The sequence below is a fragment of the Pseudochaenichthys georgianus genome, chromosome 7, assembly GCF_902827115.2.
Source record: "Pseudochaenichthys georgianus chromosome 7, fPseGeo1.2, whole genome shotgun sequence".
NCBI lineage: Eukaryota > Metazoa > Chordata > Actinopteri > Perciformes > Channichthyidae > Pseudochaenichthys > Pseudochaenichthys georgianus.
Window position 1 is genome coordinate 45,096,004 of NC_047509.1, and position 13,648 is coordinate 45,109,651.

General features: G+C 43.1%; 1 protein-coding gene across 2 annotated transcripts; it reads left to right on the forward strand.

The window, feature by feature from the left end:
• LOC117449281 (charged multivesicular body protein 1a) lies at nucleotides 1-11,344 on the forward strand. Of its 2 annotated transcripts, none has more exons than XM_034086854.1 (7): nucleotides 1-125; nucleotides 993-1,012; nucleotides 1,107-1,184; nucleotides 3,109-3,255; nucleotides 3,363-3,491; nucleotides 3,668-3,861; nucleotides 10,135-11,344. In XM_034086854.1, the coding sequence occupies exons 1-7, from the start codon at nucleotides 119-121 to the stop codon at nucleotides 10,154-10,156; spliced, it is 597 nt and encodes a 198-aa protein (XP_033942745.1). In that variant the 5' UTR covers nucleotides 1-118; the 3' UTR covers nucleotides 10,157-11,344. The 2 variants fall into 2 exon arrangements, with proteins under 2 accessions (XP_033942745.1, XP_033942744.1); XM_034086853.1 differs by lacking the exon at nucleotides 10,135-11,344 and adding an exon at nucleotides 4,733-5,021.
• Nucleotides 11,345-13,648: the final 2,304 nt, after the last annotated feature.

The window sequence follows — 13,648 nt, forward strand, 5'->3', positions numbered from 1 at the left end:
AGAATACCCGAACCAGGAAGTCCAGTATCAGATGTTTCAGATCCACCATCAAAACAAACCGAGACGAGACTGTTAAATATATTTTCCTGTGCTCAACTGGAATCAAATTCTTCTTGACATGGATGGTATGTCCTGATTTAACAGCCTAACGATCCGTCTTGATAGTTGTTTCCTGTTTTAAGCTATATATAATCAACCTAATGTTAGCTTACATTAGCTGGTTAGCTTGGGGTGGGTTGTTAGCTTTATTAGCTCAGCTGTCAGGCGTTTTGATTTCCAGTTGTTGCGTTTATCATATTATGTAACTATAGTTGCTACACTGACTATTAATTAGTTTTTTCTGAAATAATATGTTAGCTTCGGCAAACTATATAAGACTCTAAGGTTTACAATTGCTCAAAACATGAGCACTTATGCGAAAGAAACACTACCTTTTTACACCAGAATGTAAAATAAAGTTGTTTAATTGAGATAGGTTATAAAAAGTAAGATAACACATTTGATATAGTGAATCATGTTTTATTATTTCCTCAGTACATGATAACTGAAAGCTCTTCCAGAACAAATTCTTTGATGCCTTTTTTATACTCTATATATAGTTTTTTGTTTCTGTTTTGCTTTGAATTTGACTGCATTTTTGCCTTTTATGATTTTATGTTGGAATCATTTATATTGTCTCCAGTTGTGTATTTGTAGTTTTTTGATAATATTGGTAAAGCGTATTGGAAAAGAGGCACCAGAGGACCATACCAAATATGAACCAAAATGATTATCAAGAAAAAGGTTTTCCTAATGCAAAGGGCATCAGATGTAGGTTTCTTTTAAGAACTACTTCTGAAAACATTTAGAAGTAAAAGGTTCCTGTATATGTCTCCTTACTGTTTCTTTTTTAACAATTCTGTTAATTTTCTTAACAATTTATTATTATATAATTCAAAGTTAGTATATTGCTATATGTTACTGTTTCTATAATACACACTCTGTCTCCACAGAAACACTCTTCCAGCTAAAGGTATGTACCTGCAAAAAGGTTGAATCAGGTTGTTCTAATTTAAACATGTTCATTGTTTATTCATTGACTTTGAATGTTTCTCTGTGGGTCACAGTTCACTTCCAAGCAGCTCGAAAGACTGGCCAAGAAGTCAGAGAAGGAGGCTGAGAAGGAGCAGGCCAAGGTCAAGAAGGTGAGCACACTGCCAGGCTGAAGCCGAGCCTCTGGGGCGGGGCTGAATGATGTCATCACAATGTGTCGTCAGTTTCCTTTCCGTCTGTGATACTCCTCTCCCCCTCTGTAATTACTTTCTATCTTCATCTCTACTGTGAACACTACAAAAAGGAACAATTACATTATTTAGTTTTAAAAGGTCAAGCTTTGTTTTGGAGATATTCATTATTAAGTATTATTTCATAGTTAAACATTTCTTTTCTTTAGATTATTTTAACGTTTATTAAGTGTAATTATGATAGTTCATTTAAGTAGCTGCTTTTGCTCCTCTTTCTGGAGGGTGTGGGCGCGAGGAAAGGCACATGTTTTTGACCAAATAGTTTGACCTCCTATTGTTCTTTGTTCTGTTTGATGGTGGACGTCTCAGATTCTTGGACAATGGAACTGATCCTGCGTAAGATGTAACCCCTGGTGCTTCAGCTGCACTTTGATTTAGAGTTTTTGATTTGTTTGTTTTTTGACAAACACTTAGTTTTCAGGTTGTATTCACTAAGTGCACCCACAGGGGAATCATCCAGACGGATCCTATCCGCAGCCAAAGTGTCTTTTCTTTCTTCTCTTTCCTTATATAAAGGGTGTAGAACGTGCTTTGTGCTCTTTTCAGCTGAAGGGTGGTGACGATGTCTTTGTGCCAGGAACTCTTGTCTCCAGATTTATGAAGTCATTTTTAAATATAGCCTCGACAATGAGAAATGACAATAAAGGCTTATTTGACCAGTCATAATTGAATATATTAGTCGATAATACAGTCAGTAATTAAGATGGAGTTTGAAACAAATGGGAAGCTTTTTTCTTTGCTTGACATCATCATGTTTTATGTCTTTTCATTTTTACATCAAACAACATTACAATTGATGCAATGTTCAATTGTATTTTCAAGATGTATAAAAAAAACATGAATTTAGGGTGTAATTATTGGAAATATGTTTCTGTTATTATTGTTATATGCACTACAATTATTAATGTACATTATATAAATATGAATCCATACATTCATTTCAAATAGATATTCAGAAAATATAAATACATTTCACACATATATTCACAAAATGTAAATACTTTATTCCCAGATTAATAATAAATACAAATCTATTTCTCCTTGATAATTTGTAAATATTAATCAAATTCCACCAGATAATTGTTAAATCTAAATCAAGTTTGTTTTGTTTCTCAATAGAATTACTAAATCCAACATGTTTTAACTGTTGCTTTTATAACATGTAATTATTATTATTATTGTTTTTATTTAAATAATGTATTCAGTAAATCCATGTGTGCTGGTCCTACAGTATGACATCAGGAGTGTCACGCATCAGTCAGCAGGGGGCAGCATTGAGGGCCCTTTGGTTGTTTGTTGTGTTAATATTCCTTTGGTAAAGTCATTGGACATCTCTGTTACTGTTTGGGTAGCAGATTACAGAGGAGATATAAACATGACTTCTCTCATGGTGATAGGGTCACAAACATTTGTATTGTTTAAAATGTGACTGTTAGTTTTTCTAATGTCAACTTGTTAGCTTCACCTTTCAATATGCCATTTACACCAGGATACACGGTGATATCTCATATACAATGAGAACACTAACAACACATGTCACCTCTGCAAACAAGAAGAGATGACATTTACAAACTATTATTTTTGTTTTGTATGTATCCTCCGTCCATCCTATGTTGTATTTCCAATATATCTTGGTAGAATATAGCACTTTGTTTTTAATGCTGTATAATCTGTGATTTTTTCCAGGTCAAATTAAGTGCATTGCTTTGTGTTGGTCTTAACCGTTCAAATATGTGTACACTACAAATACATGGAAGATTAATTTAAATGAGGTACATAGCAGATGCACCTTCCAGTGTTAACAGTGTATCTGTCTCATCACCAGGCATTGCAGCAGAAAAATGTGGAATGTGCCAGAATTTATGCAGAGAACGCTATCCGGAAAAAAAATGAAGGCCTGAATTGGCTGCGCATGGCGTCTCGAGTAGACGCCGTGGCTTCTAAAGTCCAGACTGCTGTCACCATGAAGGGGGTGAGTACTGTTTGACCTCTGTGGCGCCGTCTCCCGCACACTGGACACGGCTTAGAACCCGCTCATTTCATCTCGCTATGCATCATAAAGGCTTCTGTTACCACCAGGTCACCAAAAGCATGGGCCAGGTGACCAAAGCTCTGGACAAAGCTCTTGGCTCCATGGATCTCCAGAAGGTCTCCCTAGTCATGGATAAGTTTGAAACCCAAGTCCAGAACCTGGACGTCCACACCTCAGTGAGTGGTTCCACACTATGCTTATTTGTATTTTCTTTCCAGTGCTTTGACAACTCATTTGTAGATAGTCCATATTCAGATAAAAGGGACATGTGTGATTTATACTAATCCCAGTTGTTCACCTGTGGCGTTTTCTTTTGTCTTATTCTAAACCATACTACTCAATCCTACACCAGGTGATGGAGGACTCCATGAGCTCTGCGACGACACTGACCACACCTCAGGACCAGGTGGATGACCTGATCCACCAGATAGCAGAGGAGAGCGGCCTGGAGGTGATGGACCAGCTCAGCCAGCTGCCTGCAGGGGCCACCTCGGTGGGCCCCGAGAGCTCGAGGAGCCAGGACAGGGAGGACCTGCTGTCCCGACGGTAAGGGCGTGTCATCATCGGAACCAGAGATCCCTTGTATCATAAAGCTTTATTTATATAGCACTTTTCATACAGCACGTGCAGCCCAAAGTGCTTTACAAAATGGCACACTCCCCTCAGATCAGGTGTTAAGACCTTTTCCTATACATGCAGCATAGCAGCAGGTTAAGAGACACGTTGTGCTATAAGGTATGATAATAAGAATACAATAAATAATGATTCCTCTCTGAGAAAAATAAGACACAAGACTAAGTGAATCGATGCAAAAATATAAAACACTATAAAATAAATATTACAAGACCATAACGAGTAAACAAGTATTATATTTAACTATAGTGAGTGGGAGGAGGCGGAGCTGTGTCCTGGTGCATTGAGGGGGACGGACAGCAGTGGGGCAGGGATGTGTTGTCGTAGTCTGACCTGGAAGATCACGAGGATTTTGGAATATTACAGAAAATGATTTGGTTGGCCAACACACATTTAGAATACTACATGTTCCGTCCAGCTGGATCATCTCCCATATTAACATCACTTTATGATTTTTGAAGCATAAATTCAATCTCCTGAACTGAGAAGTTAATGTTGCGCTATAAATGAACTACATTAAGGTCACATGACTTCACGGCACCACCGCCAAGCCAAAGGCGACTAATCCTCCGGCTGACACTTGCTAGCAACCAGCTTGTATGACACATAGAAGCTTTGGACATTCACCAGTGGGGTTTTTACTGACGTCTTTAATGTGGTAGAACAAAACGTAAGAAACTCTTCAGCTTGTGCTAACCACATACCGTATTCAGGCTGTTAGCCAAAAACACATTTAAAAAAACCATTGACTCCGAGATGAGGTCAAATGCTAACTCACTTCCAGGTTTGTGGGACTCCGCCCCGCACCACTCTCGGTCACAGAGCAAGTGGACCGATCTCTGGGGTACAGATGAGCAACAGCACCTGTTCCCTTCGTGCCATCGGGATAACGAGATGCCCACGACCCGCAGGCCTGAGATCAGGACATTGGATTACTGAGCACGACAACAACTAAGATTTCCTTCAGTCAAGAACAGATTCGATCAGTTAGATTTTTGACTGACATGTATCTTTGATTCCTAATCAGTTCGCCAACACCACCATTTCTCCAGCCTTTAAATGTTAAGATTCGCTGCCGACTCTGTTTCATTCTAAATCTCATATGTAATAGTTTAAAGAAGATGTCACTCTGGGCTCTGGGAAATTGTGATGGGATGTTTTTACTGTTTTCTTTGACATATATATTCAATTATTTACATTGAGGGCACAGATTATACAGCATTAAAAACAAAGTGCTATATTCTACCAAGATATATTGGAAATACAACATAGGATGGACGGAGGATACATACAAAACAAAAATAATAGTTTGTAAATGTCATCTCTTCTTGTTTGCAGAGGTGACATGTGTTGTTACATTGAATGCCCCACTAGGTGCTTAAAATAGTTGTGTAGATGTTGATGTTCGTGAAGTGCCGCATTATATATCACAAGTCATTTGTATAAATCCTCTCATTTCTCTAACTCCCCTCCTCGACTCCTTTCCTCGACTTAGTCCCGCCCGCAGGAGATGCGAGTGGAAGACTGAGGAGGGGAACCGAGGAGGGGAACCGAGGAGAGAGGAGGGGAACCGAGGAGAGAGGAGGGGAAGCAGCAGGCGGTTAGAGAAAGGAGAACTCCTCTCCTCTGAGCGGTCATTTTAAAGAGACGTCCATTAATGATGACAGGAGGCAGCAGCCCTCTGATGGACAGATGTGTTCATGATGACTTCTATATTTACTTTGATTCATTCATTCAGTGTGGTGTCATGAGACAATAACAGGCTCCAGATGCGGACACACACACACACACACACACACACACACACATATATACATTTATATAAATATATACAATTTCAGAATCAAGTATGAGAGCACTCTCATAATAACGTAACACAATCAGAGACAGGATATATCCCCCCCCCCCTCTCTGGTCGCTGAAATGGGGAATTGAAATTACGGGCCAAAAGTTGTATTTACAAGTATTACAAGTATTACAAGTATTACAAGTAAGCAGAGGACACCAAACCAACTGAGACCCGTCTGTCCGCCGCATCTACGCACTGTACAACACACACCTACACACACACACACACGCACCACACACACCTACACACTGTACCACACACACCTACACACTGTACCACACACACCTACACACTGCACCACACACACCTACACACTGTACCACACACACCTACACACTGTACCACACACACCTACACATTACACCACACACACCTACACACTGTACCACACACACACCTACACACTGTACCACACACACCTACACATTACACCACACACACCTACACACTGTACCACACACACCTACACACTGTACCACACACACCTACACGCTGTACCACACACACCTACACGCTGTACCACACACACCTACACACTGTACCACACACACACCTACACATTACACCACACACACCTACACACTGTACCACACACACACCTACACACTGTACCACACACACCTACACATTACACCACACACACCTACACACTGTACCACACACACCTACACACTGTACCACACACACCTACACGCTGTACCACACACACCTACACACTGTACCACACACACACCTACACACTGCACCACACACACCTACACACTGTACCACACACACACCTACACACTGTACCACACACACCTACACATTACACCACACACACCTACACACTGTACCACACACACCTACACATTACACCACACACACCTACACACTGTACCACACACACCTACATGCTGTACCACACACACCTACACACTGCACCACACACACACCTACACACTGCACCACACACACCTACACGCTGTACCACACACACACCTACACACTGCACCACACACACCTACACATTACACCACACACACCTACACACTGTACCACACACACCTACACGCTGTACCACACACACCTACACGCTGTACCACACACACCTACACACTGCACCACACACACACCTACACACTGCACCACACACACACCTACACACTGCACCACACACACACCTACACACTGCACCACACACACCTACACACTGCACCACACACACCTACACACTGCACCACACACACCTACACACTGCACCACACACACCCACACACTGCACCACACACACACACACCTACACACACACACACACACACCTACACACTGTACCACACACACCTACACACTGCACCACACACACCTACACACTGCACCACACACACCTACACACACACACCTACACGCTGTACCACACACACCTACACACTGTACCACACACACCAACACACTGCACCACACACACCTACACACTGTACCACACACACACCTACACACTGTACCACACACACACCTACACACTGCACCACACACACACCTACACACTGCACCACACACACCTACACACTGCACCACACACACACCTACACACTGTACCACACACACCTACACACTGTACCACACACACCTACACACTGTACCACACACACCTACACACTGCACCACACACACCTACACACTGCATCACACACACCTACACACTGCACCACACACACCCACACACTGCACCACACACACACACACACACCTACACACTGTACCACACACACCTACACACTGCACCACACACACCTACACACACACACACACCTACACGCTGTACCACACACACCTACACACTGCACCACACACACCTACACACTGCACCACACACACCTACACACTGTACCACACACACACCTACACACTGTACCACACACACCTACACACTGCACCACACACACCTACACACTGCACCACACACACACCTACACACTGTACCACACACACCTACACACTGTACCACACACACACCTACACACTGTACCACACACACCTACACACTGCACCACAAACACACACACACTGCACCACACACACACCTACACACTGCACAACACACACACCTACACACTGTACCACACACACCTACACACTGCACCACACACACACCTACACACTGTACCACACACACCTACACACTGTACCACACACACCTACACACTGCACAACACACACACCTACACACTGCACCACACACACCTACACACACTGCACCACACACACCTACACACACTGCACCACACACACCTACACACTGCACCACACACACCTACACACTGTACCACACACACCTACACACTGTACCACACACACACCTACACACTGCACCACACACACCTACACACTGTACCACACACACACCTACACACTGTACCACACACACACCTACACACTGTACCACACACACCTACACGCTGCACCACACACACCTACACGCTGTACCACACACACCTACACACTGTACCACACACACACCTACACGCTGCACCACACACACCTACACGCTGTACCACACACACCTACACACTGTACCACACACACCTACACACTGCACCACACACACACACACACACACACACACACACCTACACACTGCACCACACACACACCTACACACTGCACCACACACACCTACACACTGCACCACACACACCTACACACTGCACCACACACACCTACACACTGTACCACACACACACCTACACACTGCACCACACACACACCTACACACTGCACCACACACACCTACACACTGCACCACACACACCTACACACACCTACACGCTGTACCACACACACCTACACACTGCACCACACACACCTACACACTGCACCACACACACCTACACACTGTACCACACACACCTACACACTGCACCACACACACCTACACACTGCACCACACACACCTACACACTGTACCACACACACCTACACACTGCACCACACACACACACTGTACCACACACACCTACACACTGTACCACACACACCTACACACTGCACCACACACACCTACACACTGCACCACACACACCTACACACTGTACCACACACACTTACACACTGCACCACACACACCTACACACTGTACCACACACACCTACACACTGTACCACACTGCACCACACACACACCTACACATTGCACCACACACACACCTACACACTGCACCACACACCACACGGTTAGAGCTCCTCCAGAGAGCCTCCTCGATGCTCGGTCCTCGGAGTGCATTTAGAGAAATGAGATGTCCTTCAACATGGTGCGCTGAAATCCATTTCCGGGTCACTAGCGGAGGACCGAGGAGTCGAGGACCGAGGAGGGGAGATTAGAGAAGTGAGAAGCCTTCATAGAGGTGTTGTCCTCTCAGCACTGCCAGCTCTCGGACAGGAAGCCAGCTGCTGTCCTGCTTCAGGGTCAAGCTTTACTTTAATGCAAGTTAGTCAACAATAGTTTGCTGTAGACTGTAATGAAAAGAACATTTTCTCAAGTATTTTATTTATGTACATTTTTAAGGTACTTGTACTATTCCTGAGTATTTACTTTTGATGCTACTTATACTTCTCTAAATCTCTGAAGGGAACATTGTACCACAGCGTTTCTTTAGCAGCCTGCGCTACAGGTAACTTTGAGATAAAGATTGAACAAAATGGAGGATATTGCTATGTGTTGCTAACGTCCTTTTTGACTACCGACGTTTAACAGAAAGCAGTTAATTCAGATACTAATCTGGTGTCTGAGTTTTTAAAAGCTCCAAAAGGAATGATGGAATTTCCGCTCTAAACTTTGTACATGATTACATCTCAGTAATGATCAGATATATCACCAAATATAAAGATTAGAAAGAAAATGTCAGACTTTGATCCATTGATGTCTGATATTGATACATCACATCAAGACTTTTCCTTGAATTTGAGTACTTTTACCTTGCTGTATTTGTACTTTAACTTAAGTAAAGCTTCTGAATACTTCTTTCAATAGGAGCACTCATTGTTTCATGTTGTTTCTTAATTAAATGTAATCATTATAATTTCCCCCTAAGATAAAAAAATGATGCACATCCTTAAAGTTGTTTTAATGAATGTAAAGTTTCTTACAACATAAACAAATATCCACGTGCTAGCTTGTTATAATCTAAGTTACACACACACGACACACCTCATAGTGAGGATGCTTAGCTAGCTTCGCCCAGGAGAAGGAGTGTCCCCCCCCCCCCCACTGACGTGTGGAGGCTGTCATTGAGTGTACTGCACCTTTTTTACGTCGTGTATCTGATTTTGATTAACACTCCCTGTTTTCACATGTTCCAGGTTGGCTGCTCTGAGAAACTGAGTGTCCTGCGGAGTGAGACGGCTGCTGCAAGCAGACGAGGAGCTGTGTGTTTCCATTGGACTGTTCCTACCAGGAGGGCTTGATGAGTCCATCGATTCCCATTGCCCTGCTCTATAAATACACGCTGTCTACACATACCACCTGGGAAGGCACGAGTCTCTGTGGTTCACCTTCCTCGTGTCCTCCCTCCCCTCCACATGCTCCTCCTGGCTGCAGCCCCCTGCTCTCAAACCACACCGTTTTGGATGTTTGCTTTGTAAAAAAACACATTTTACAAACTGTATAATTTACAATGATGAAAAGGATTTTAATAAGCAGTTATAGTGGTTATATGGGAGCTGGGCGAGGGTAGGTTAACGATGTATATACACACTCAATTATCTTGGGCTCTGGCAGTCAGAGGGGTTTGAAGGGACGAGGGGACGAGGGACATTTAATAGGAAAGAAATACCATTTTCTTGGTAACACTAACAATAATTGTCTCCCTCCAGATCCATCGGAGCAGCAAACACTTCATTACATTATAACACTGAATACAACCAAGACTGTCCTCCAACAGTCAACATGATTTGTTTCCTTTTATTCTGATTTATTCTTTATTATTTCTCATGCCTGTCTTCAGATTGTTCGCTTTGACGCCTTATTTGGAATGCAAGTGATTGCATGGGTGCTTCCCCGCCAGTGCCTGAAGGAATATAGTTTCAAAAGAGAACCTTGACAGACTGTGTGTTGTCCTGGCATGTGCCGACATCCCCGTGATGCCATGACTCTGTGAAGCACACTGAAACCTCACTCTGATATTTTCGGAAGCATCTCAAAATAAAGTAATATCCATGCGAGCCTGCCACGGTCCCATCCCAAACACTTTCAGGAGAACATCACATTTAGCCGGGATGAACATGCTGGATCTTTTTCTTTGACAATAATCAGTTGCTACTCCTAATTTGTAAACGATGTAAAGAATGTCAACAGTTTGAGTTAACTTGTTCTTTATTGTTGTTTGGTGTGCTCCTTCTCTGGGTGTAGATGTCAGTGAGGGGCGGGCAGATCAGAGCAGCTTCACCCTCAATACATGTATTCATCCATTTAACCGAGTGAGGGTCTATTTTTTTTTTTCGAAGTTCAGAAAACTTTGCAGCTCTTTTGTTTTCTATATTTATCTTGTGGAAATAAAGTCTTGCCCTCTGACGGAGTCCTTCCTTTGACTCAGTGGGCTTGGTGGTACGAAATGGATGCGGTTTAGTTGTAGTGTCAGATCATATCACGAGCAACAGTGTTGGAGATATCGTGCACGAGGCAGCATGTGTGAGAATCCTTGATATACACCGCTGCACTGTTTAACAATCAAATCAAAACGTTATGTATACAGCACTTTTCATACACAAAGGTAACACAAAGTGCTTCGCTAACAATAGTAACCCCTCTTTCCAGGGTAATAAACATAAACAGTAACACATACTGTAACTATGTGAATAACAAGAACACTTGATACACAGGACTGAATAAAGCAAGAACAGTTAAAAGCTCAGGTCTTCTGGGAGGCTGTTCCACCATCACGGGCCGCCCGTAGTTATAAACAACGGCCTCACAGTTGGTCTTTGTTTTCAATGTAGCACTGACTTAAGGACAGTTCATCGCTAGGACACGACCAAATAGCTTTAAAAACTAGTAAATGTATTTTAAAATTAAACCATTTATATTGTTTTACTACATGGATGTCTTAATGTATTTAATAAATGCACCAACTAAATGTTTGCACACTAAAACTAAAAGCTTTAAATAATATGTATGTAAATCAAAACGATATAAGAAGTGTAGGTACTATTCAAGATTCCAAAAGCCTTAGGAATTTAAATGTATTGGTACTATAGTTTGTATGTGTGTGTGTGTTTTGCTTATCTGGCCAACCCTCGGACTGATTGTGTGTGTGTGTGTGGTGTGTGTGTGTGTGTGTGTGTGTGTGTGTGTGTGTGTGTGTGTGTGTGTGTGTGTGTGTGTGTGTGTGCGCGCGCGCGTGCGTGCGTGCGTGTGTGTGTGTGTGTGTGGCCTAGCATTACTATACTTGTGGGGACCTAAATCTGTTTACACAGTCACGTGTGGTGACTCGCCTCCCTTTTGGGGACACATTGGAGGTCCCCATAAGGGGAATCATTAATTTTAGGGTGAAGACTTCGTTAGGGTTAGGGTAAGGTTAAGGGTTAGGGTTAGGCATGTTATGGTTAAGGTTAGGATAAGTCTCCAGGAAATGCATGTAAATCAATGTAATGTCCCCTGAAGTGATGTATACATGCTGTGTGTGTGTGTGTGTGTGTGTGTGTGTGTGTGTGTGTGTGTGTGTGTGTGTGTGTTGTGTGTGTGTGTGTGTGTGTGTGTGTGTGTGTGTGTGTGTGTGTGTGTGTGTGTGTGTGTGTGTGTGTGTGTGTGTGTGTGTGATCCATAGGGGTTCTATGAAACACTCGGTCCGCCCAGCAGCTGGACTTTAGTTAGATCCTGTGTTAAACTGTACAATTACACTGTTTTGGTCGGCCTGTATTCCAATAGGTCCAAACAAATGTGTATATGAAATTGTTAAATCAAACACAATACCATCATTTTTATATTTGCCTCAGCGGTTTTCTTTACTGCCCTGAGTTGGTACATGAATGTTCACATGATGCAGTGATTTCACACGCAGACGCTGATGCTGCTGCTGCAGCTGGGCTCTCTAAACTGAAGCCATCACTGGGGAAAGAGTCAAGATGGGCTTTGGGAAATGTAACCAAGGGGCTTTTTTTGCATTCCTCTTCATAAGTCATGAGGTAAATGATCATACCATGGGTAAATAATTAGAACGCCCTGGGAGGGGAACAGCAAAGATGCCAGGCAGGAAGTGTGCGCGCCCGGCAGCCCCATAACAACTGGCTGTCGCTCCGTGAAATGTCAAAGAGGAGGCCAGAGAGACCACCACAGCAGGTTGTCTTGCTCTACGTCCTTATTTTTCTTTTTCTAGAAGCCTTGACTTAGCCGTGGTGACAGAAGGAGAACACAACACAATAGATGAAGAACAAGCTGACCCAGGTCTGGCTCCACCTCGCTGAGAGCTGTGGTGCTCTCCCTGGAAAATACCGACCCAGTGACCTGGCTGACCCTGTAGGGAAGTGAAACTGGAGGTTATGAATTGAGAATGACTTTTAAATATGTGAGTGACTCCCAGCAGGATCCAGTTTCTAAAAAGACGGATGCTCCCAGGGCCTTGCTCACAGAATGGAGGTCTCCTTTAAAGCCACTCCACAGGGCAGGGCAGGCGGTGTCAGGTTACCCAGTTGTGTCTGCTGTTTGTGTATGGCAAATAACAAGCAATTGCTTATTGGCAGCAGGCCTGGAACTGGAAACATGAGCATAATGGATCAGTTTCACAACATACTGCCTGAGAGGGAACAGGTATTCAGATCTTCATTTCACAAGAAGATAAACTAGTGCAAACATGTTAATAATAATATATAATAAGAATAA